Consider the following 24,687-nt stretch of genomic DNA (forward strand, 5'->3'; position numbering starts at 1 on the left):
TTCTTAGTATACTGGATGAAACAAGTACTAATAAAAGAAAAAGTGCCAAGTATAAAAAGTCATTTAGGGGCATCTGGATGGCTCAGTTGGTTAGGTGACCGACACTTGGATTTAGGCTCAGGTCATGATCTCAGGGTTATGAGATCAAGCCCCGTGTCGGACACTGTGCTGGGTGTGGAGCCTGCGTAACATTCTCTCTCTCCAGGACGCCTGGGTGGCTCAGTCAAACAGCTGTCTTCAGCTCAGGTTATGATCCTGCGGTCCTGGAATCTCTCTCTCTCAAGTAAATAAAAATCTTAAATAAAAAAAAAAATTCTCTCTCTCTCTCTCTCTCTTCCTCTGCCCCTCCCCAAACCCCTGCCCCTGGTTCGTGCGCCCTCCTCTAAAACAAAACAAAACAAGAAGTCGTTTAATAAGTATTGGTAAAGCTTCTTTGGATTTTTTCTTCAAATTTTGAAATAATAAATGATTAATTACTGGATAAAAAAATCTTTTCAAGTTACATGGTTTCCAATTCTTTACTATCAAGAAAATTAAAAGAGAAAGAATCTTGAAGTTGACATCTGAAAGGTCATAATAATTTCTGATGACAAATCACCATGTGATTTTTGCACATAATGTGGAAGGAGTGCAAAGAACTCAAGAGATAAAACTATGACAAAAGTCTATCCATTCGCAAAGGCTTATTTACAAGGGTACTTATAAAAATAAAAAATAAAATTACAATTAATGTGGGACTTTCTCATTCTAGAATAAGGAGTATTAACTGATAGATATTAAAATTACCTAGGGGAAAAAAAAACAACCTATTTCGTTAGGTTGCAGTTCCAACCAAATTTACGTGTGTGTGTGTGTGTGTGTGTGTGTGTGTGTTTGAAAGGCTCCACACTCAGCATGGAGCCTAACACAGGGCTTGAATTCACAACCTATTTCGTTAGGTTGCAGTTCCAACCAAATTTACGTGTGTGTGTGTGTGTGTGTGTGTGTGTGTGTGTGTGTACACAGGGCTTGAATTCACAACCTATTTCGTTAGGTTGCAGTTCCAACCAAATTTACGTGTGCGTGTGTGTGTGTGTGTGTGTGTGTGTGTGTGTGTGTGTGTGTGTGTGTTTTTTAAAGGCTCCACACCCAGCATGGAGCCTAACACAGGGCTTGAATTCATGACCCAGAGATCAAGACCTGAGCTAAGATCAAAAGTTAAGACACTTACCTGACTGAACCCCCAGGCACCCCTTTCTTTCCTTTTTCTTTTTTTTAAGATTTTACTTATTTATTTGACAGAGAAAGACACAGCGAGAGAGGGAACACAAGCAGGGGGAGTGGGAGAGGGAGAAGCAGGCTTTCCCGCTGAGCAGGGAGCCCAATGCGGGGCTCGATCCCAGGACCCTGGGATCATGACCTGAGCCGAAGGCAGACACTTAATGACTGAGCCATCCAGGTGCCCCCTTTCCTTTTTTTAAAAAAATTTTAATTGAAGCATAGTTGACATATATTAGTTTCAGAGGTACAACATAGTGATTCAACAATTTTCTTTCCTTTTTTAAACTTAAATACATACGAGTAATATTTGCAAAGACCACTTGATCAACAAGAAAAAAACTTTGTCTTTTCTAAGTGACTCTTGGTGAATATCAAAATGCTAAGATATTTTGATCTCACTGAAACATTTACAAGAGTGATGTAACTGCCCCACTTAAAAGTGTCGACACTTTACCATACACTGAAATTTACATCTTTTGCAACTATTTCAACCTTTGATTTTAAAAAAGTTTAGATGTCAATGAAAAATGTGCTTGATACAGCTTTTACCAGAATTCTTTCATGTGGAACATTTAAACCAAGAGATTAACTTAGTATTACCGATAATGGGAGAAAAATGACCTTATATTCCCCCTGATAGGATGAGGCAGGAAGCACACCTCACTACCTAAGTAATATTCTCAACACACACAAACACAATGTTATTCTAATTCTGATCACAGGAAAGCAATTAAAGCTAGACCGTAGAAAGTTTTACAAAATTGCTAGCTCGAACCCTTCAAAAATGTCAATGTCATAAAAGCCCTACCCAAAGAGGAATTAAAGACTGAAGAGACATTGCAACTAAATGAAACGTGTGAGCTTTGAATGAATTCTTCATCCAAGATAAAAAAACACAAAAAACCAGACTATAAAGGAAATTACTGGGACAACTGGAGAAATTTTAATATGGGCTGTCTACTAGATATTGCAGTGTTCAATTTCTTATGCTTTATAATGGTACTGCAGTTATAAAGTCCCAGTTCTTATAGATACATGATAAATTATTTATAAGTGTTGTGTGACTCCCACAATATAATATTCAAACAGTTCAGGGGAGAAAAGCTTATATATATAGTGACAAAGCAGATGTTAATAACTATTGAATCTAGGTGAAGGATATACGAATGCTCATTGTATTATTCTTCCTATTTTTCTGTAGAGGTGAAAAGTTTCCAAATCAAAAGTTGAAAAGAATTCTTTGAAGGGGTACTAGAGTCAAAGTTTCAAGACTGCTGATAAGCAAAACAAAAACAAAAACAAAAACCCACCATGAAACAATTAATTCAAAAGTGAATGATTCAGATCCTTCAACATTATCAAATGATAGATCCTTTTTGTCTTTCAAACCATCCCATAATGGCAATTCATAGAATTCAAGAAAAACTTAATAAAGCTGAATATGAAGGTCTTAGAAATAGAATAAGCCCAATCTATGTGATAAGTGGAAGAGCCAGGATTTGAACTCCAAAGCCCATGTTTGTTCATTCACAATATGCTAATTTTATTACATGGAGACATTTTATTATAGAAATAGGCTTGCTTTTATGATGCTCATCAAAAATTTTTAAGTTACTAAGGAAATCCCTACAAAGTCTCTAGATCCTATCAAAAAGAACCAAATGGACTGCTTTGATCCCTCCCTTTCCCCCAAATCAATCCTAGAGATATTATAGGAGCCACAAGAGAATGAAGGTTCAAGAACCCAGCTAGTCTGACTCCCAAACTCTATACATTTTCTCTGAATCATACAATAAACTCATTCTACGCTATTACTAATGCTCTTTTATCCAATGATAAGGATTTTCTATTGGATATTCTGCCAAGCAGTATTTCAGAACTGCTCTTTCTTACTGAACTAACTTGCTGGCTCCACACCTCACTAAATTTGTATTCTTGGGCAAGTTTCTTAACCTCTTTGAGCCTGCTTCCTCCTCCTCCTCTGTAGAATAGTGACAATAATAATACCCACCTGATAGAATGTGACACATGAAAAATGCTTAGCATAGCACTCACTCAAATTTTTACCTATAGCAACTAATAGCAGTACAAACACTAGGCTTGGTAGGAGTACTAGAATCATAATTAGCAGCGGAAGTGTTTTCTTCGAGTTGAAATCTATTAATAAAATTAGAAAGAAGAAGGCTGCTTTTGCTAATCCTATGGGTAGCTGAACATGAAGCAAGGTTCTGCATTCTAGATGTGCAAATTATGTGTATTACTACTGTTCTATTTCTTTGGATTTATGCTATTTCTTTTGAATTAACTAATTATGGAAGAGCTTCTGCTCATTTTATAGAGATGCTATTAGAACTGTCCAGATGGGATCTAACATAATAAAAAGCCACTTACTCTGGCGGAGGCATTTTTGAGGGTTCCACGTCCCGGAGGAACTCGCACTGGAGAGCCTGTTCTGCAGTGCAGCGCTTACTAGGGTCCAAGGCGAGCATGTAATCAAACAAGTCTAGCGCAGCTGCAGGGATACTGGCATGAGAGAATGACAAAAGTCATACGTGGTCTTTGACAAATGCTTACTGTTTCTTTAAGCTCCTAACATTTTATAACATGTTTGCTCTACTTTATTCCAATAAATTCCAATATTTCCTTTGAAGAAAGTCATTTTTACATAATTTTGAGCTATTATTCTAAATAATTTGAAACTTGGCCAACAATGGTATATTTTATTACTCTGTTGGACATTCGCAACTATAACATAAATTAAGAGCTGAATAGAATAGCTTCCTGTAACAAAATAAAAACCTGAGCTCAAATAACACGAAAGCTGCTTTGTTAAAATTTTAAATGGCGTTCAAGTTCTGTCATGTAAGTCCAAATGAAACACACAACCCTGAGTCACTGATACCATAATCACAGTGAAATGGTAATTTGCATGTAGCAAAGGGAAACACAGAAGAATTGTGATAGGTCTACCTTGGGTCAACAGAAGACAGAGTGACATTTAGAATTCCCAAGAAATAACTAAAAAAAAGGAAAAAAATTCAATGCGATATGGACACTTAAGCATCCCCTTCTTACAAAACAAATTCTTCTCTTAACTTTCGACGATATTGCTTCTTTGGTTTCATGGTGTTGAAATATGGTAGTTTGATTACATCGGGCCACACTGCAGGACATGGACTCCCACATATACGGCTAAACAACACACAAAAAGAGGTACATCAATATAAACTCCACAGAAAAAAATCATCCAGACAACTGCTAATATAAACATCACCTCATTCTTCAACACAAAAAGTTGGAGTCTTGATATAATATGTAAGAAATTTCATTAAATATTTTAGCATCCCAACTTAATTACTTGTTTTAAGAAATCAATTTATTTTCAGGGGATAGTTCTAACACTCCAAGCATTCCAATTCCTAAAAAGAAAACCTTCATATTTGCAAAATCAAGTCTTAAAACACAGGGAATACTCCAGATATGCTGACCATATCTTGAACCAAGATAAAAAATTGTATGCCAATAAATTAAGGAACCAGAGTTTAGGTTTGTGTCTTTCTCTGGCCTTATAGGTACCTATCAATACTTCTCCTCACGAATATGATGAAGTTTGTGATAAGAGTGTAAACGAATTTCCTACACCCAGGAAGGGAACTATACTGTCATGTCTGCTGCTACATTCGATCAACAGGAGGACCCTCAAAGTAACATTCTTGAAATACAGAAGTTCTTCAGCTTAAGTAGTGCCACTGATTTCAAGGTATTGAGAAATTTTAACTGCTTTTTTACTCTCTGCTTATCTGTAGCTTGAAAACCCTATTTTTGTACTAACTAGGAAGTTCTTGGCACAGTAATTTGTAGAAAGGCTATAACAGAGGCAACTCCAGCCAGTAAACATTTAAAAACTCACTTGGCAATACGTAGATGAAAAATTTGTTAAATATGCTTAACGTGCGCATACTAAACCTCAAAAATAAATGTACATTGAATATAAAATCCTCAGCTGATCTTCACATGTGAAAAGGAAATGTCCATGCATCACTAAAATAAAAATGTTCTGCACGTAATACATATAACTGCATGCACCAATGTGTATAAACAAGTGACGACTGATGTTGTCAGCCATCTTTTAGCTGAGCTGTAGAACACTGTCTCAGAAACACATATATTTACGTAAGATAACTTCTCATGTTTTTTAAGCTATGTCACTGAAATGTCCTTTTTTGGTTTCAATATAGTTTAGGATTTTTGGAAACACAAGCTTCTAAAAAGGTAGGAAGAGCCTATTCTTTGTACACGGCCAGTCTCTTCTTCCTCACAACTGGATTTTTACAATCTCCTCAAAGAAACAAGGCTGACCCCGGGAGGATGGTTCTATGATGTGGTCTCAAACTGCCTTCCTAGTCTCATTCCCCAGGTCATCTCTCCCCACGGACCAACCACACTCTTCCGTGTCTGTGATCATATTCTCTCTCCCTAGATTCTAACTAGTGGAGAATCTTTTTCATTTCTCAAGATTCAGATCAAAAGTAATCTATTCAATGCGGTCTTCTGTATCCCCAATAGCCACTCAGAAGGGTCACTCTGCATTCTATTTGCTTCTTTTGACACTTTTTCATATTTCATGCTGCTTTGTATCTTGGTTTACCTGCCTGTTTCGCTTACTAAATTGATAGTTTAGCAACCGTGTCTCTCACTTTTGTGTACTTCTCCAAGTATATAAATATAAATAATCCCAGGCAGACTGATGTGTTATTAGAGAAGTATGAAATATATTGAAGTTTTTTAAAATGAAGGATACTTTCAACTGCAGAGATACAAGAACATGTTCCATGTTATGGAAGAGGTACAGAATTTTGGCTACAGTTCCAAGGGTAAGTAAACAACAGACAGGTGGGAAGGAAGTAAGAGAAATGTTACTGGCAAAGAGAAGTGCATAGACAGAGGCACGGAAGTAGTCAAGTACAGACATGCGGGAGGAAGACGAAGGAAACAGAATTTAGGGCTCCGGGAGGGTTAGCTAAGAGCACAGAGAGGAGCCACACAATGTTTTAAAAGGCAACCTGCCTAACTATAATGAAGACAGACTTTGAAAACAAACTTTAAAACTGAATCCCGTCAGTGACACTGGTCAAACTGCACTGCTGAAGAATCTGTTTCTTCTTTTATAAAAGAGAGATTCATTTTACTTCAGAGCTGTGAGATTAAATGAGCTGGCATCTGGCCCCTTCAGTAGCCCTTCAATAAAAGTAAGTTTCATTACCTCTTAACTAAAGAGTTTCACTTATTTTACTCTATGTGTTGTGGGAAGATAGTTGAGTAACTATCTAACTTATCTAGCTGGTAGCAGCACACATGATGGAACAGACCTACGGAAGCAGGGAAAGTTCCTAGAAACTAGGGAAGCAGACAGGACAGCAATGGATGGTAACTGCATATTAGCAAAAACTAGCCTGATGGCCAGCCAGTTATCTCAAAGTCACTTACCGAAGAGGTCTTGAAATGCATCATATACTAAATCCCTAAATATCTGTGGCCTATTTCGGGAATGAATCAATTCTGATCTATGTACTTTGGTATCAATACCGTATCGTATGGTAGCTTTTGCTTTTTCTTTTTTACAAGGCCAACAGGACAAAGACTTCTATCTAGCCATTCCTCTAATTATTCTCCTCAAAATTTTCCTAGGATGAATTGCAGAATCAATACTGTCACACTCCAAAATGTAAGAGAATCTGTTTGGATTCAACTGCTGCTCTGAATTTATAGATTAATTTAGAAAGGATTACTATCGGGGCTCCTGGGTGGCTCAGTTGTTAAACCTCTGCCTTCGGCTCAGGTCATGATCCCAGGGTCCTGGGATCGAGCCCTGCATCGGGCTCCCTGCTCAGCGAGGAGCCTGCTTCTCCCTCTCCCACTCCCCCTGCTTGTGTTCCCTCTCTTGCTGTGTCTCTCTCTCTCAAATAAATCAATAAAATCTTTAAAAAAAAAAAAAAGGATTACTATCTTCAGAAGGCTTAATACTTCTAACCCAGAAATATCCAATTTTTATATTTCCTTCAGTTTTGTATTTACGTTTCAATTGGATCTTACATATTATCAGTTTTATTTTTTGCTTTTTTGAATGTATTCTTATCCCTATTGTATTGTATAAGCAGTAAATAGGGAAGTTTTGTTATAGAAAACATTTTACATATGACATCCAAAGTTTTAGACAGCCATCTGAGATCCTATGGCTCCTACCATAGTTTTAATAGTTGTTCCTTTGAGGCTTTCCAGGTTTACAGTCTTATCACCTATAATCAGAATTCTTCGCTATTTTTTCCAAACATGCACACCTCTTTATCATGATATGGTATGTGGCAATTTCTAAACATTATTACAATGATAATGATGCCACACAATACTGGGTAGTTTTATTTGGTTTCTGACTTTAATGGGAGTACTTTCATTGTTTACAGCTGGGAAGGATGATGATTTTTGGTTTGAGAACAACACATAATAATCACAGACACAGACACAAACTCACACACATATCCTGTTAAAAATAATTTATTCCTTTTTACTATGGGCTTTATTTTTGTGGCTTTAAAATTTTTTTTTGAAGATCTTATTTGAGAAAGAGAGACTGAGAGAGAGAGAGCACATGAGAGGGGGGAGGGTCAGAGGGAGAAGCAGACTCCCTGCCGAGCAGGGAGCCTGATGTGGGACTCCATCCTGGGACTTCAGGATCATGACCTGAGCCAAAGGCAATTGCTTAACCAACTGAGCCACCCAGGCGCCCTGTGGCTTTTAAATTTTTAAAGGATACTTTAGTTTTGTTAGTTTCATGTTTAGAAACTACTATAATCATCAAAATTTTCCCCCTGAGTAACTAATGTCATGAATCCTATTAAGAGCTTTCCTAATACTCATGCTTACATTCAATAGAAGAATACTTCCTGGCCTTAGTAAAGTACTATCATTTTAGTGTAATGCTGTATTCTACTTGTTCATTTAGATGTCATGCATCAATATTCCTATGTGAGATTGGTATACAGGAGCAGTTCTCAAAAGTGGGGTCCACAGACTCTTCAGGGGTCTGGCAGGTGAAAGGTGTAACTAAGACATTATTTGCCTTTTTCAATGTGTTGATTTTGCACTGATGGTACAAAGCCCATAGTGAGGAGAATGACCAGGACCTTAGTATGATTCAAGGCAGTGGCACCAAACTGTCAGCAGTAAATACTTTTCACTACTATACCATCTCCCGGGGTGGGAGTGGGGGGGTAGGGGAGAGACACACCAGTCATTTCACTTAAGAATGTACTTGTTGAAGCAGTAAAAATCGTTAGTTATTAAACCCTAACACTATTTAGAAGAGTATGTATCTTCTTTATATTCTCAGTGATGAACAGAAAATACTCATAAAGCACTTTTGCTGCTCAAGAAATTCTGACAGTTATCCTGAGAAGCACTTGAGCAATTATTTGAGCTGCAAGCTGAAGTAGCTGCGTTTTTTTCATGGACAGTCATTTTTACCTATATGAACAAGTAACACACTATGGTCATTCAGATTTGGGTATCTGCCAGACATTTTCTCACATGTGAACAAAGTCTGCTTGTTACTTCAAGGAAGACGACTGCGGTATTTGTTTTCAATTATAAAATCCGAGCTTTCAGGAGAAACTTAGAATACTAGAAAGCTTGTATCTACGCCATGGACTTGACAGCTTCACAATGAATACCTATAGACTTTTCTGAGATTAGTGGTGATAACCATAATTATATAATGAAATGTTACATTTAGAAGATCTGCTAAAATAGGTGATCCACTATTTTCCATATTAGCCATGTTACAAAATTACCACAGATCCAGAGTGCAGGATAGACTAATGGATTTTAATATATTAGAATACAAAATATCTCCATTATGTTTTCAGACTGTACATTACAACTAACCCATAAAAAATTACCACTTATTTAGTGTAGTTTCAAAGAAGAATAGGCACAATTATCTGAAAGACTATTGAAAATAGCGTATTGCAGGGAGGAGAATCCAGATGTTACTTTATTAAGCCAGACATTAAAAGATATGTAAAAATGCAAAACAGTGCTACTCATTTCACCAGCATTTATTTCAGTTTGGAAAATACAGACGTTTTATAATTAAACAATGTTAACATATTGTTTTAAAATAGGTATTTTCTTTCTCAGTTTTAATTTCTAGTACGATAAATATCAATAGATACAACTAGCATAAACAAAGCTCCTGGGATCTTTCATAATTTTTAAGAGTGTAGAGAAATTTTTACAGCAAAAAGCAACTCATAGGATTTTTTATGCTACTGATCTATGAAGATATACATGCTTCATTTTTAAAAACTGGGAGCTTCCCTTCTTTACCTATATTCTAGAACAATCGAAGTCTAAGCCTTTAAAGTTCTAAAAATCTCACCTGTGTGATCATCTAGGCCTCAGGCTTTATGGGTGGGGGAGGGGGTGGAGGTTGGACAGAAGCAGAGTTCTTTTCATTCCAATCTACTTCTAATTTTTTCCATGATTGTTAAGTGGTTTTTTATTTCATAAGTAATGTACACTGTGTGATATAAAGGTTCTTTCTGGCTGCTAGAAGGCTTAGGGTTAAAAGTGTGACCCTTATACTAAAAACATTTTTTTGCCCTCATTCATCCCATTCTGGCATCACCTGTTTTTCACTTTCTTTTGCCATCACTTTTAAACCCGTGCTATTTCTATCAAAAAACTACAGTAATTTGCCTAAAATAGTTTCTGGAACAAGGCTAAGTACAAATAACTTGACCACGGCTGTGTGAAAGTTTTTAAGACAGATTCTGATCAGCATTCCCACCTTTTATTAGTTCATACATATTTTTGTACAATGCAGACTAGAACTCATCATTCCTGGGACTTTAGATTGGGGATAAATTCCAGCATTACTGCAAGTGGAGTGAGGGGAAGAAGTGTGTAGGAAACATATTTATTTAACTCTTGTAACCCTAAGCATATGATTACTCCTGTTTTACTCACGAAGAAACAAACTGAGAGCATTGTGGAACTTACCCTAAGTCCCAAGGGCAGGAAGTAGCTGAGCTGGCATGAGAACCCAGGGCTGGCTGCAAGATTCCAAAGCCCACCCTTTCAATGAATACACTCTGCTGCCTCCTTCCAATCAGGGAGACAGCTGTTTTCTTTTGTCAGAAACTTACTTTTTTCCTTCATGATTTAAAAATACTTAATGCCACAGAATCAAAAGTGTGGCACCTTTTCAAAGTATTATAGATATTTGGTATTTTACCAACAAAACAAAAACATTCTGAAATATATAAACTGGACTGTAAAATAGCCCTCTTCACAGCCCTCTCACAAATCCATGCTCACATAACAATTCTAGACTCTTTTGATGCGTTTGTTTTACCAAAATGGGATAAAACCAAACACAGCCTTCTATTAAACGGCTCATCATGAAACGATGTTGCTTTTCTTTCTTTTCTTTTTTTTTTAATTTATTTGACAGAGAGACAGTGAAAGCAGGAACACAAGCCGGGGGTGGGGGGGCGGTGGGAGAGGGAGAAGCAGGCTTCCCGCTGAGCAGGGAGCCAGATGCAGGACTCAATCCCAGGACCCTGGGATCATGACTGGAGCCGAAGGCAGATGCTTAACAACTGAGCCACCCAGGCGCCCCCTGATGTTGCTTTTCTATGTCAACATCTGCAGATCTACCATTTCCTTCTCAATATCTATAGAGTATGTCACCAAGTGGATGGATTGAGCTTTCTTTTTTTTACCCCCTATATGGTTCTAACCAACTTAACATGTTCATAAAATAATCCAAGTACAATCATGCCTCAGGATCTTTATTACTTTGCACTTCACTTCATTCAGATCCCTGCTCAAATGATACCTTCTAGGAGTAACTTTCCTGGACTCTCATTATAACACTGCCTCCTATCATTTTCTATCCCCTTGCCCTTATCACCACCTGATACATTAATTTGTTTTGTCTTGTCTCTCCCAATTAGAAACTAGAAAAAGTTGTGTGCTAGTTACTAGGCACGGAGGATAAAACCCTCACCCTTCACTGTATCCTCAGTGCCTCGGAACTGGCACACAACCAGAAACCAATGGATACTTGTTCAATTAATCCCCCCTGACTTGAAATGACTTCTGTATTATATTCGGAGGTCCATATAAACTTGCTTTTTTTCTGGACTTCCCATAAAATTCCACCAATTCATCTACGTATCTTGTGCTAAAATGGTTTCAGTTGCTATAATTTTAACATAGGATATGCCAAATTTTCCTTCTTCTTAAGAATTTTTCTAGGGGCACCTAGGTGGCTCAGTCGTTAAGTGTCTGCCTTCGGCTCAGGTCATGATCCCAGGGTCCTGGGATCAAGCCCCGCATCGGGCTCCCTGCTCAGCGGGAAGCCTGCTTCTCCCTCTCCCACAGCCCCTGCTCGTGTTCCTGCTCTTGCTGTCTCTGCCTCTGTCAAATAAATAAATTAAAAAAAAAAATCTTAAAAAAAAAAAAAAGAATTTTTCTAGTTATTTTAATGTTTACCTGGAGGGAGAATGTCTTTTGAAATTTGCATTAGGACTATAATCATTAATACAGGTTGAACTGCCACCTTCAAAAAAGTTAAGGCTTCCAACCAAAAACGAGATATGCTGTTCCCAATAGTTATTTTAAATCTGCTTTACAATTTTCAGTGAGACATTATAGTTTTCAATATACCTGGAGTATATATGGTGGTGCTTTTGTTAAAGGCATCTTTTCCCTCACATACATTTCTAACTGGTTATTGATACATATTTTTAAGAAGGTATTGCTTTTAGTATATATGTATTCGTATGTTATATTAGGATATTGTGTGCATCTATGTCTACACACAAATGTACACACACACACATTCTCTCAACACTTGTCATTTGATCAGACTCTTTTACTTAAGGTGTTTCAGGTAATTCCCTTGCACGCTGCCTATGTGCAATGCTGTCAGGTACAAATTATGACAATACTGCCTTCATCCTGCCACTTTATACCTCTTACTGGGTCACTTACCAGTTGACTGGTTAGTACTTTTAAAACACTCTTAAAATAATGATACTAGAAGACACTTCTTACCATTCTTGTCTTACATCTTCTAGTATTTCAAAACTAAATATTATTCTGGCTATTAGTCTACAATACATATCTTCATCATATTAAATAAATATACTTTTACACTTAGTTTGTATTCAAGCAAATGCTTATCCAACACCTACCAAGAAAAACATATTACTTTACTTCTATTAAAGTGATGAATCAGAATAATAGATGTCCTAAAACTGAAACATTCTTGTCTTCTTTGGATGACTCCTACTTGACTCAGCAAGTTGATTTTTAAGGAAAAGCTAGATACGATTGGCTAATCTTTTCTTTAGAATTTTTGGATTAATATCCTGTAGAAATTTTTCAGGATGTTTTTGTCAAATACTGACATGTGCGTCATACTAACCTAAAAGCTCCAGGAAGTCTTATTTCCTACCTGGTGTAGAGAATTACTTAAAAGTTTAGCTACTAAAACTGTCTAAATTCAAATCTCGATTTTGCCACTTGCTAGTTAGTTATATGACCTTAGACAAATTCTTCACTTTCTAAGGTTCCACTTTCTTAACCACAAAAAGAAAACAGAAGGCTGTATAAACCTTAACAGAGGCTAATTCATGCAAAATTCTTAGAAAAATGCTTGCATCATGTATAAAGTAAATAAAAGCCCTAGTATCCAAAGAATCAGGACCAACTGCCTTATTAACTGAAAAAAACGGGTAAGAGGGAATCATGGAAAAAAAAAATAAAGAAACACAGATACATAATTTAAACATTTTATTTTAACTGAAAAATTAAAAATGTACATTTATTCTCCAATTTTATGACACAGAGCAAGGCCTCTTTGAGCAGAGGATTCGTTGAATGGGACTCTGCATTAGCTTTCTTGAACAAACCATATTATCAAGGATTTAAAGCAATCTGAGTACTAAATTCTTCTAAATTTTTATGACTTACCTTTCTAACTTAAAGTAACTTGCCTCCCACCCAGTTAATCTGATAGCAACTTTAAGTCTTTGCAAAGCACTGCATCTGTGTATATTTAAAGGACACACATATAATAATAAAAAGTTGGTATACAAAATAGGAAACAACTACCTCTTACAGTCATACTTCAACTGGTAGCATAAATACATAGTCTTACTACAGAGTAGTAGCCTACTAGCTGCAAACATTCGGCTTGCCATGTTATCAAGCTACTGTTACTTACAGAGGGACTGGAGAGCATCAATTAATCCAATAAGTCTTTTGAAGGGAAGGTTCACAGTATATTGGTATCTGTGCCTCATACCAGTATCTTTTTCCTAAAAGTTCTCAATCCATATTTTGAGACACACAAAACTTAGAAGTTGCAAATTGACATTATATATGAAAGCCAAAGCTCTTTCTTTAAAAATAAAAGAATTATTTTAAAATATTACATGAAGAGAGAGGTGATTAGCACGTATGTCCTTATGACCCAGGCCCTACAACAGGCTCAAATTATGAAGACACGTTTCCGTGTATAAACATTCACATATAAATAAATATAAACATGTATGCATATGTGTATATAAAACAGAGTATTTCTTTACAGTATCCCAAAACATTAATTCTTCCATCCTGCCATACTAAAAAAAAGTTATCTACCATTTATTCTCTCTTTCCTCATACGTATTTACTCTTTGTTCCTGGTCTTATTTTTTGGGCCCCCCGCCCTTTCATTTAATTGCAAAAAAGAGCTAGGGACTTTGGGATCCTTATTTTTACTAGAACAAGTATCAAAGTAACCCACATTCTAGTTTCTCTTCCATTCAGCAATCATTAGCCTTCAAGAAAACCATGCTGTTCTCCTAAATACACAAACTTGAAAGACTTTAAATTTTCTATGAAGTTATTACACACCCCCAACAAATATTACAATCATGAGCTTACCTTATTAATTCTAGCTGTGCAAGTTCTTGATTTGCTTGAAATATAGGTTTTTTAGTGAAGAGTTCACCAAGGATACATCTAGCAGAAAAAATATCCATCATTACCAAATGATATGACTTTACTTCACTACCAAAAATTTCAAGTAAATTAAACCAATCAGTAAACCTATCTTACCCACAGCTCCATACATCAATAGCAGGTGTATATCTTTCTTCTCCCAACAGCAGTTCAGGTGGACGGTACCATAAAGTGATGACCTTGTTAGTATACGGCCGACTAAAAAACACAGAAAGCACTCTTTAGAGTTATTATCTGTTAGAATAAGAGAGATTCTCGTAAGAAGTATTATTTTGGCTGATCAAAGCAATCCTACAATCCTAACTAAAACCAACTTCATCTACCTACTAAGTTCAGACATGCTATTACATCTGACATACATGATCATAAAATACATTTGAGAGCAATGCGATTAACTGAAAATTTCCTTAATACATAAAAATGAAAAGTAGTTGGCTAATTTGGTCAAAAAAAGGTCCCAACTCTTCGGTTCTGTTTTTCCTTTCCATAACTTTAAAGGGGATTAACTGACTTAAAGGAAGTTTACTGATTTTGACCAAATCTAGCAAATTACTAATGCGTGGCAAGATATGGTACAAATTGGAATCACCTAATAAAAAATTTCACCTGGGCATATTTTTGACAATATTTCACTGATTGCAACCCCACTTTAGTATGCAAATACAAAGTACATAAATGTAGACTGCAGTAGTTATGGTCTATTCTGCAAAGCACCACTGGCAATAGGTATGATACTTTATCAGATGATTCTTTTGTCACCTTCTAAAAGAGAGGATATATACATATTGCTACCTCTTTATTTGCCAGTGGGGCTTACATCCAGGGGACCAAACAGGCTGTAGGGAATTGAGATACTTCTCTAAAAAGGCTTTCATGCAGACTCCCTTGTGCCAGGGATGAGCACAAAGCCACCGTCTGAAAAGCCACTAGACTGTTGTGAGGAAGATTCATTTGCTGATCTTAAACCATCCACAAGAGGGGCAGGGGCCTGTTGGGACTCTATCCAGGGACAAAGGCACTGCTAGGCACCACTGTTACACTCTCCCTCTACTCTGGTAGCACCTGTGGTGCACTCCAGCCCTGCACTCTCCCGCAGCTTCACTAAAGCTGTTGGGTCACACACACTCAACCTGGGAGATGCTCCCTGATCACCTGGCTCTGGTGGCTAGGGGGGCCTGCATTCCTGGGTCCCAGGAGAAAGTAATAATGAAACGGTTCTTGGTGGGCTACCATACCAAGGGCACTACACAGACTGAAACACACCCCAGTCTTTCTGGGAAGAAGGCCTATTTACTTGTCCTGCAGCTTCAGCCTAAGGGACAGACTGCAGGTCTGCCAGACATCTACAGTCTACAGAGGTGCTCTCAGGGAATGTAGGGCAGGGGACACCATCCTTGTGCTCTCCAATGACCTCATTACAGCTCACTGGTATCTCCCACAAAGGGGCTTTTTACTCATCTTACGCTCTGACTTTTCCAACTGTAGCCCAAGGGATATCTCCGGATCACCTGGTCCGCAGGCCAGAGGATTTCCAATTGTGGTCCCATATGACTACATATATTTATATACATTAAAAGCTGCTGCCTGAGGGTCTGGCTTCCAATCAACCTGAATCTAGGTGCTGACTGAGATTCCTGCCTTTGCAACACTGACTGGTCTTGGAACATCCTCAATAGTTGGTTCCTATCAAATATAAATCAGACTGCTTAGACAAAACACAAAGGTCTGAGAAACAGAAGAGCTAGGGCAAGGTTGAAAGATAAAGATCATCTACATAAGGCCACTCCTTCAAGACTAGAAGAGGTAGCTGTTTTCCCTAAACATAGAAATTAACACACAGTCAAGCAAACTGAGGAAAAGAAAACATATGTTCCAAACAAAAGAAGAAGATAAAATCTCAGAAGAAAAAAACTTAATGAAACAGAGGTAACTAATTTACCTGAAAGAGTGAAAATGGTCATACAGATGTTCACCGAACTTGGGAGAAAAATCAATGAACACAGTGAGAACTTTAAACAAACGGAAAATATAAGAAAGTACCAAAGAGAAGTCACAAAGCTGAAGAAGACAGTAACTGATCTGAAAAAAGAAAAAGGAAACTAAACTAGAGGGATTCAACAGCAGACTAGATTAAGCAGGAGAGAAGAGCAGTGATCCAGAAGATAGAGCAGTAGAACTCAAACAAGCAGAGAAGCAAAAAGAAAAAAAAAAAAAATTAAAGTGAAAACAGCTTAAGGAGCCTACAGAACAACATCAAGCAGAATAACATCCAGATTATATGGGTACCAGAAGGAGAAGAGAGAGACAAATGGGCAGAAAACTTATTTGAAGAAATAGTGGCTGCAAACTTCCCTAACGTGGGGAAACAGACATCCAGATCCAGGAAGCCCAAAAGATCCTATAAAAATGAACTCCAAAAGATCCACACCAAGACATGATATAAGTAAAATGTCAAAAGTAAAAGATAAAGAGATAATCTAAAAAGAAGCAAGAGGAAAACAACTTTTACACACAAGGGACATCCCACCCACCCCCCAAGGCCTGCATAAAACTTTCAGCAGAAACTTTGCAGGCCAGAAGAAAGTGCACAATATATTCAAAGTGCTGAAAGGAAAAAACTGACAACCAAAAATACTCTACCCGGCAAGGTTATCATTCAGAATTAAAGGAGAGAGATAAAGAGTTGTCCTCTCAGACAAGTAAAAGCTAAAGAAGTTCATCATCTAAACAAGCTTTACAAGAAATGTTAAAGGGAATTCTTTAAGCTGCAAGGAAAGAAAGTACACTAATTAGTAACAAGAAAACATGCGAGTATAAATCTCACTAGTAAAGATAAAGTAAAGGCAGTGGATTAAATCACAGAAAACTACTATAAAGGTTAAAAGACATAATTAGTAAAAACTGTAATTTACAATAATCAGTTAAGGGATATACAAAGGAAAAAAATGTAAAATGTGACATCAAAAACATAAAATGCAGGGGTAGTAAAAACGTAGAGTACTAGAATCAAACTTAAGTTGCTATCAGGGCGCCTGGGTGGCTCAGTCAGTTGAGCGTCCAACTCTTGGTTTCAGCTCAGGTCATGATCTCAGGGTCCTGGGATGGGCCCTGCATCGGGCTCCACACTCAGCACAGAGTCTGCTTGAGATTCTCTCTCCCTCTGTCCCTCCCCTTGCTCGAATGCATGCTCTCTCCAAAATAAGTAAATCTTAAAACAAACAAACAAAAAAACCTTAAACTGTTATCAACTTAAAATAGACTTATATAGGCTGTTACGTGTGAGCCTCATGGTAACCACAAAGCAAACATCTATAGGAGATACACAAAGTAAGAAAGGAATCTAAGCATAACACTAAAGAAAACCATCAAACCATGAAGGAAGAGAGCAAGAAGGGAGGGAAAAGAACTACAAAACAGCCAGAAACAATGAACAAAATGGCAATAAGTACAGACCTGTCAATAATTCAATGTAAATGGACTAAATTCTCCAACCAAAAGACACAGAGTGGCTGAATGAATAAAACAAATAAACAAAAAACAAATGAGACCCATCTATCTGCAACCTACAAGAGACTTGCTTCAGATATAAGAACACACAGCCTGAAAGAGATGGAAAAGATATTTCACACAAATGGAAACCAAAAGAAAGCAGGGGTAGCTTTACAGACAAAATAGATTTTAAAACCAAGACTGTAAAAAGAGACAAAGAAGAGGGATGCCTTGGTGGCTCAGTCAGTTAAGCATCTGCCTTTGGCTCAGGTCATCCAGGGTCCTGGGATTGAGCCCTACATCGGGCTCCCTGCTCCGCAGGAAGTCTGCTTCTCTGCCCCGCCCCCAATACTCATGCATGCATCCTCTCTCTCAAATAAATAAATAAAATCTTAAAAAAAAGAGAGAGAGACAAAGAAGACCTTTACATAATGATAAAGGGTCAATCCAACAAGATAGGAGCACTCAAGACAGGAGCACTTAGATAATGTAAATATTAACAGACCTAATGGGAGAAATGGACAGCAATACAATAATACAGGGGACTTAATACCCCACTTACACCAATGGACAGATCATGTGGACAAAAAAATCAATAAGGCAACATTAGCTTTAAACAACCAATTAGACAAGATGGTTTATAAAGATATATACAGAACACTCCATTTAAAAGCAGCAGAATATGCATTCTTCTCAAGTGCATATGAACATTCTCCAAGATAAATCATGTTAGGCCACAAAACAAGTCTCAATAAATTTGAGAAGCCTGAAATCACATTAGCATCTTTTTCAATCACAATGGTATGAAACTAGAAATGAATGGGAAAAAACTGGGGAAAAAAAATCACAAATATGTGGAGGTTAAACAATATGCTACTAAACAACCAATGGGTCAATGAGGAAATGAAAGGAGAAATAAGTAAATACCTCAAAACAAATAAAAATGGAAAATGCAACTTACCAAAATCTATGGGATGCGGCAAAAGCAGTTCTAAGAGGGAAGTTCAAAGCGATAGAGGCCTACTTCAAAAAAACAAAATCTCAAATAAACAATCTAACTTTACACCTAAAGGAACTAGAAAAAGAAGAACAAGCAAAACCCAAAGGGAGTAGAAGGAAGGAAATAACAAAGATCAGAGCAGAAATAAATGAATTAGAGACTGGTAAGACAACAGAAAAGATCAATGACACCATGAGCTGGTTCTCTGAAAAACAAACAAAACTGACAAACCTTTAACTAGACTCAACAAGAAAAGAAGAGAAAAGGCTCAAATAAAAATTCCTCAAAACATATAATCTTCCAAAACTGAATCATGAAGAAAAATAAAATCTGAACAGACCAATTACTAGTAAGGAGACTGAATCAGTAATCAAAAACCTCCCGACAAACCAAAGTCCTGGACCAGACAACTTCACTGATGAATTCTACCAAACATTTAGAGAAGACTTAATACCTATCCTTCCCATACTCTTCCAAAAATTGATGAGGAGAGAACACTTCCAAACTCATTTTATGAGGACAGCATTACCCTGATTAACAAAACCAGACAATGACATCACATAAAACCAAAATTATAGGCCAGTATCCCTGATGAATACAGATATGAATATCCTTGACAATGATGCCCACCTCTATCCACTCTCATTTGTCATAGTATTGAAAATACTAGCCAGAGCAATTAGGCAATAAAAAGTAATAAAAAGGCACTAACACTGAAAAAGAAGAAGTAAAACTCACTATTTGTGGATGACATGATTTTATATACAGAAAACACTTTAGGGTTCACCAAAATACTGTTAAAGGTAATAAACAAATTCTGTAAAATTTCAGGATATGAAATCAACCATACAAAGATCTGCTGCATTTCTATACACTAACAATAAAGTATGAGAAAGAGAAATTAAGAATGCAATCCCATTTACAACTGCATCAAAAAGAATAAAATACCTACAAGTTTAACCAAGAAGACTAAAGACCTATACACTGAAAACCATAAAAACATTGATGAAAGAAATCAAAGTCACAAATAAATGGAAAGATGTTTCATGCTTATGGATCAGAAAAATTAATATTGTTAAAATGTCTACACTATCCAGAGCACTCTATTGATTCAATGCAATTCCTATCAAAGTTCCAGTGGCATTTTTCACAAAAATAATATAAAACTATCCGAAAATTTGTATGAAACCAAAAAAGACTCCAAGTAGCCAAATCAATCTTAAGAAGAAGAAAGGTGAAGGCATCACACTCCCTGATTTTAAACAAATTTACAAAGCTATAGTAATCATAACAGTACAGTACTGGAATAAAAACGGACACATAGGTCAATGGAACTGAATAGAGAGCCCAGTTATACACCCACACATATATGGTCAAGTAATTTATGACAAAGGAGGCAAGAATACACACTGGGGAGGGACACCCGGGTGGCTCAGTGGGTTAAGCGTCTGCCTTCAGCTCAGGTCCTGATCCCAGGATCCTGGGATCTAGTCCCGCACTGGGCTCCCTGCTTGGCAGGAAGCCTGCTTCTCCCTCTGCCTGCAGCTCCCCCTGCTTGTGCTCTCTCTCTCTCTCTGACAAATAAATAAATAAAATCTTAAAAAAAAAAAAAGGGTATGTACTGGGGAAAGGACAATCTCTTAAATATCAATGGTGTTGGGAAAACTGAACAGCCAGACGCAAAAGAATAAAACTGGACCACTATCTTATGTCATACACAAAAATTAACTCAAAATGGATTAAAGACTTGAATGTTAACACCTGAAACTATAAATCTTGTAGAAGAAAACAAAGGCAACAAGTTCCCTGACATCAAGTCTCGGTGGGTGTTTTTTTTTTTTTTTTCTTTTTTTTGGATCTGGCTCCAAAAGCAAAGGCAACAAAAGCAAAAATAAACAAGTTGGGACTACATCAAACTAAAGAGCTCCTGCACAGCAAAGGAAACAATCAACAAAATGAAAAGGCAACCTACTGAATGGGAGCATATTTGCAAATCATGTATCTCCTAAGGGGTTAATATCCAAAATATATAAAGAACTCATACAACCAAATAGCAAAACAAACAAACAAAAAACTGATTATGCGCATAGGATCCAAAGAGACATTTTTCCAAAGATGACATACACATGGCCAAAGGCACATAAGATGCTCAACTTCACTAATCATGAGGGAAATGCAAAACTACAATGAGAGATTGCTTCACACCTGTTGGAATGGCTGTTATCAAAAAGATAAGAAATAACAGAACTGCCAAGGATGTGAAGAAGGAATCCTGGTGCATTGTTGTTGGGAATGTAAACTGGTATAGCCACTATGGAAAACAGTATGGAGGTTCCTCAAAAAATTAAAAATGGAAATCCCATTATGACCCAGCAATCCCACTTCTGTGTATTTATCCAAAGAAAATGGAAACACTAATGGAAATACTAATCTGGACCTCCATGTTCACTGCAGCATTATTTACAATAGTCAAAATACGGGACAACCTGAGTGTCCATCGATGGATGAATGGATAAAAAAGATGTGGTACACATAGTAGTCCCCCCTTATCCATAAGGGATATAATCCAAAACCCCCAGTGGATGCCTGAAACCACAAATAGTACTGAACCCTATATATAGTATGTTTTTTGCTAATCCATACCTAACTATAATGAAGCTTAATTTAGCAATTAGACACAAGAAGAGATCAGCAATAACAACAGAACATTTATAATAACATACAGTAATGAAACTTGTGAATATGGTCTCTCTCTCTCCCCCTCAAAATATCTTATTGTACTGTAGTCATTCTTCTTGTGATGATGTAAGATAATAAAATGCCTATGTGATGAGATGAAGTGAGGTGAATGATGTAGGCACTGTGATGAAGCATTAGGCTACTATTGACCTTCTGATGATACGTCAGAAGGATCATCTGCTTCTGGACTGGGGTTAATTGCAATAATCTGAATCTGTGGAACACAAAACCCAGACAAGGAGACTACGTATATACAATGAAAATACTATTCAGCAATAAAAGAGAATGAAATCTTTCCATTTGTGACAACATGCATGGACCATGAAGGTATTATAAGTGAAATAAGTGGACAGAAAAAGACAAATACCATATGATCTCATTTATATATGAAATCTAAAAACCAAACAAATAATAAAAAACTCATGGATATAAAGAACAGAATGGTGGTTGCCAGGGAGGAGCTGGAGCAAAATGGATGACGGGGGGGTCAGGAGGCACAGACTTCCTGTCGTGAAATGAATAGGTCATGGGGATGTGGTGTGCAGAATGGTGACTGCAGTCAATGGTACTGTAGTACCTATTTAAGGGTTGCCAAGAGAGTGGATCTTGAAAGTTCTCGTCACAAGAATAAAAGAGGAATTCTTCTTTTGTAACTTTTTATAGTGACAAATGATGACTAGACTTACTGTGGTCATTTCACAGTGTATAAAACTGTGAAATCATTACATTGAGACTAATACGTGTTGTTGTTTTTTTTTTAAAGATTTTATTTAAAATCTTTATTTTAAGGGTGCCTGGGCGGCTCAGTCAGTTAAGCGTCTGTCTTCGGCTCAGGTCATGATCCTGGGGTCCTGGGATCGAGTCCCCACATTGGGCTCCCTGCTCAGCGGGGAGCCTGCTTCTCCCTCTCCTCCCTGCTCATGTTCTCTCTCTTGCTATCTCTGTCTCGCTTTCAAATAAATAAATAAAATAAAATCTTTATTATTATTTCTTTATTTGAGAGAGATGGGGGTGGGAGAAGCAGAGCAGCACAAACTCTGTGCTCAATCTGATGACTCTGAGATTATGACCATCAAGAGTCAGATGCTCAACCGACTGAGCCACCCATGTGCCCCACTAATATAGTGTTGTATGTCAAGTATACCTTGATTAAAAAAAGTTCACCTGTTTATGCCTTAATTCCTTTTAAATTTGAAATCCCCTATTTTTCTCATTCAATCCTATACCTCCTTCAAGACATAGTGAAAGACTAGTCTCCATAAACTCTAATCTCTATTATCAACAGATTTATTTTCACATTCTTATTTTTTATATCATACTTAACACTATATTCTATTTTATGTTTTCTATCTTCCCCGGAAGACAAAAAAATCCCAGGTACCATTCTTTATCATGAACCCCATCCACAAAGCCCAGAACAATGCTGAGCACAGGCCAGACACTTTGATGTATACGGCCTTGCAAGTTCAGTTGACATATGTGAATTAGCTGGGTGGGAGAACAAAGTTTGTAAGAATTATAATGACCAGTTTTCAAAAACATTTCAAAGATCTATAAACATATGAAACCTATGGTCTTGTTAACTCAAGTGTAACTGGATACCTATGGTCTCAAGAAAATGTTTAAATTAATATAAATCTATCTGTAAACAGTTAACACTTTATCATTTTATGTTTAAGAGTGATTTTAAATACATTTTAAAAAATAAAAGTATGTTGAATTATGTAGAGAAATCACACAAATTAAAGTTATTAAATTTTATTGAAAAGAATATTTAAATAAAAGATTATATACTATGTATCAAGTTCTAGGCAACATTCAGAACATAGTCAACTTTAGCAGCTAAAATTAAGACTAATTTTTTAACTTTTATCAAATTCAGAAGTGAAAATATTTAGTACATTATCAAAAATGATTAAACACAAAACTAGATGAAATATACTTCTATGTATGTGGCAAAAATATTTCATATATATCATTTAATGGCTTTTTCAATTATTTCTAAATTCTTAGTTTCTGTCAGAAGAAGTAGGTAAAGACAGACAAAACATTCAACTGTAAAATATGACATAGAAAGTTCAAATTTTTTTTGAAGATTTTATTTATTTATCTGACAGAGAGAGAGAGAGAGAGAGAGAATGAGCACAAGTAGGCAGAGCTGCAGGCAGAGGGACAGTGGGAGAGGGAGAAGCAGGCTCTCCACTGAGAGCAGGGAGCCCAATACGGAACTCGATCCCAGGATTCTGGGATCATGACCTGAGCCAAAGGCAGATGCTCAACCGACTGGGCCACCCAGGCGTCCTGAAGGTTCAATTTTAAAACACGAGTATCTCAAAACTGGGGAAATTCTTTCATTTGTAAAGTGAATAAATGTTCGGACTGATATGTATTTTTTATAAAACAAAGTACCATCACTGAATTTTTCTTTACATTCAATGACATATCAATAGAGATCAATGACTATCTGTTCAATGACAGATCGCAATACTCTGCCCTTAGATAATCCCAGGAATTCAAAAGACTGGGGTGGGGTGGATGTGGGGAGATGAGAAACAGTTATGGTCTTCCCTACCTTTATCCCCAACAAACAAAAGCACCACCGTAAGGGTGTGTCCCCAGGCGGCTCAGCCTGCCATCTGGTCTAAATAGATAAAAGGCAAAAGCAAATGCTCAGAGCAAGATCCTAGGTCCTTGAGGTACTTGGGAGGTTCTAGATAATTATAATACACAAACCAGAGTTGCTAACTTTCTTAAAGACCCTTAGAAGAAATAAAAAGAATATAAAAGGAAATACCTAAACTGCTCTAAAATGCTTCATTTTTTCAACATATATAATAGTCTACACCTGTTTTTGACTGTAACTTGTATTTTTGAGAAAAACACGAAGAGCCTTCAGCAAACAAAATTTATCAAATGCACAAATGCCATGTCTCCCCTCAGAATCTACTGCAGAAACACCTACCAAATCTACAAAAGAAATCTGGCATCTGTTTTTAACACTTCTGCTTCAAAAGTCAAAAATCTGTCGTCCTTCATTCCTCTTTCCTTCAAATCTCACATCTGATCTATCAACAACTGCTGTCATTTCTATACCCAAACAGATCTTAAATCCAACAATT

General features: G+C 36.9%; 1 protein-coding gene across 4 annotated transcripts in view; it reads right to left on the bottom strand.

The window, feature by feature from the left end:
* Positions 1-24,687, bottom strand: part of CDK13 (cyclin dependent kinase 13) — a 119,097-nt gene that overhangs the window by 7,658 nt on the left and 86,752 nt on the right. For all 4 annotated transcript variants that reach the window (XM_027574448.2, XM_027574446.2, XM_027574447.2 and 1 more), the window contains exons 8-11: positions 14,437-14,538; positions 14,263-14,340; positions 4,336-4,452; positions 3,652-3,783 (exon numbers count right to left, since the gene is read on the bottom strand). In XM_027574448.2, the coding sequence (XP_027430249.2) occupies positions 3,652-3,783; positions 4,336-4,452; positions 14,263-14,340; positions 14,437-14,538 (429 nt within the window). The remainder of the gene's footprint in view (positions 1-3,651; positions 3,784-4,335; positions 4,453-14,262; positions 14,341-14,436; positions 14,539-24,687) is intronic.

The sequence above is a fragment of the Zalophus californianus genome, chromosome 12 (assembly GCF_009762305.2).
Source record: "Zalophus californianus isolate mZalCal1 chromosome 12, mZalCal1.pri.v2, whole genome shotgun sequence".
In the NCBI taxonomy this organism is placed as follows: Eukaryota; Metazoa; Chordata; class Mammalia; order Carnivora; family Otariidae; genus Zalophus; species Zalophus californianus.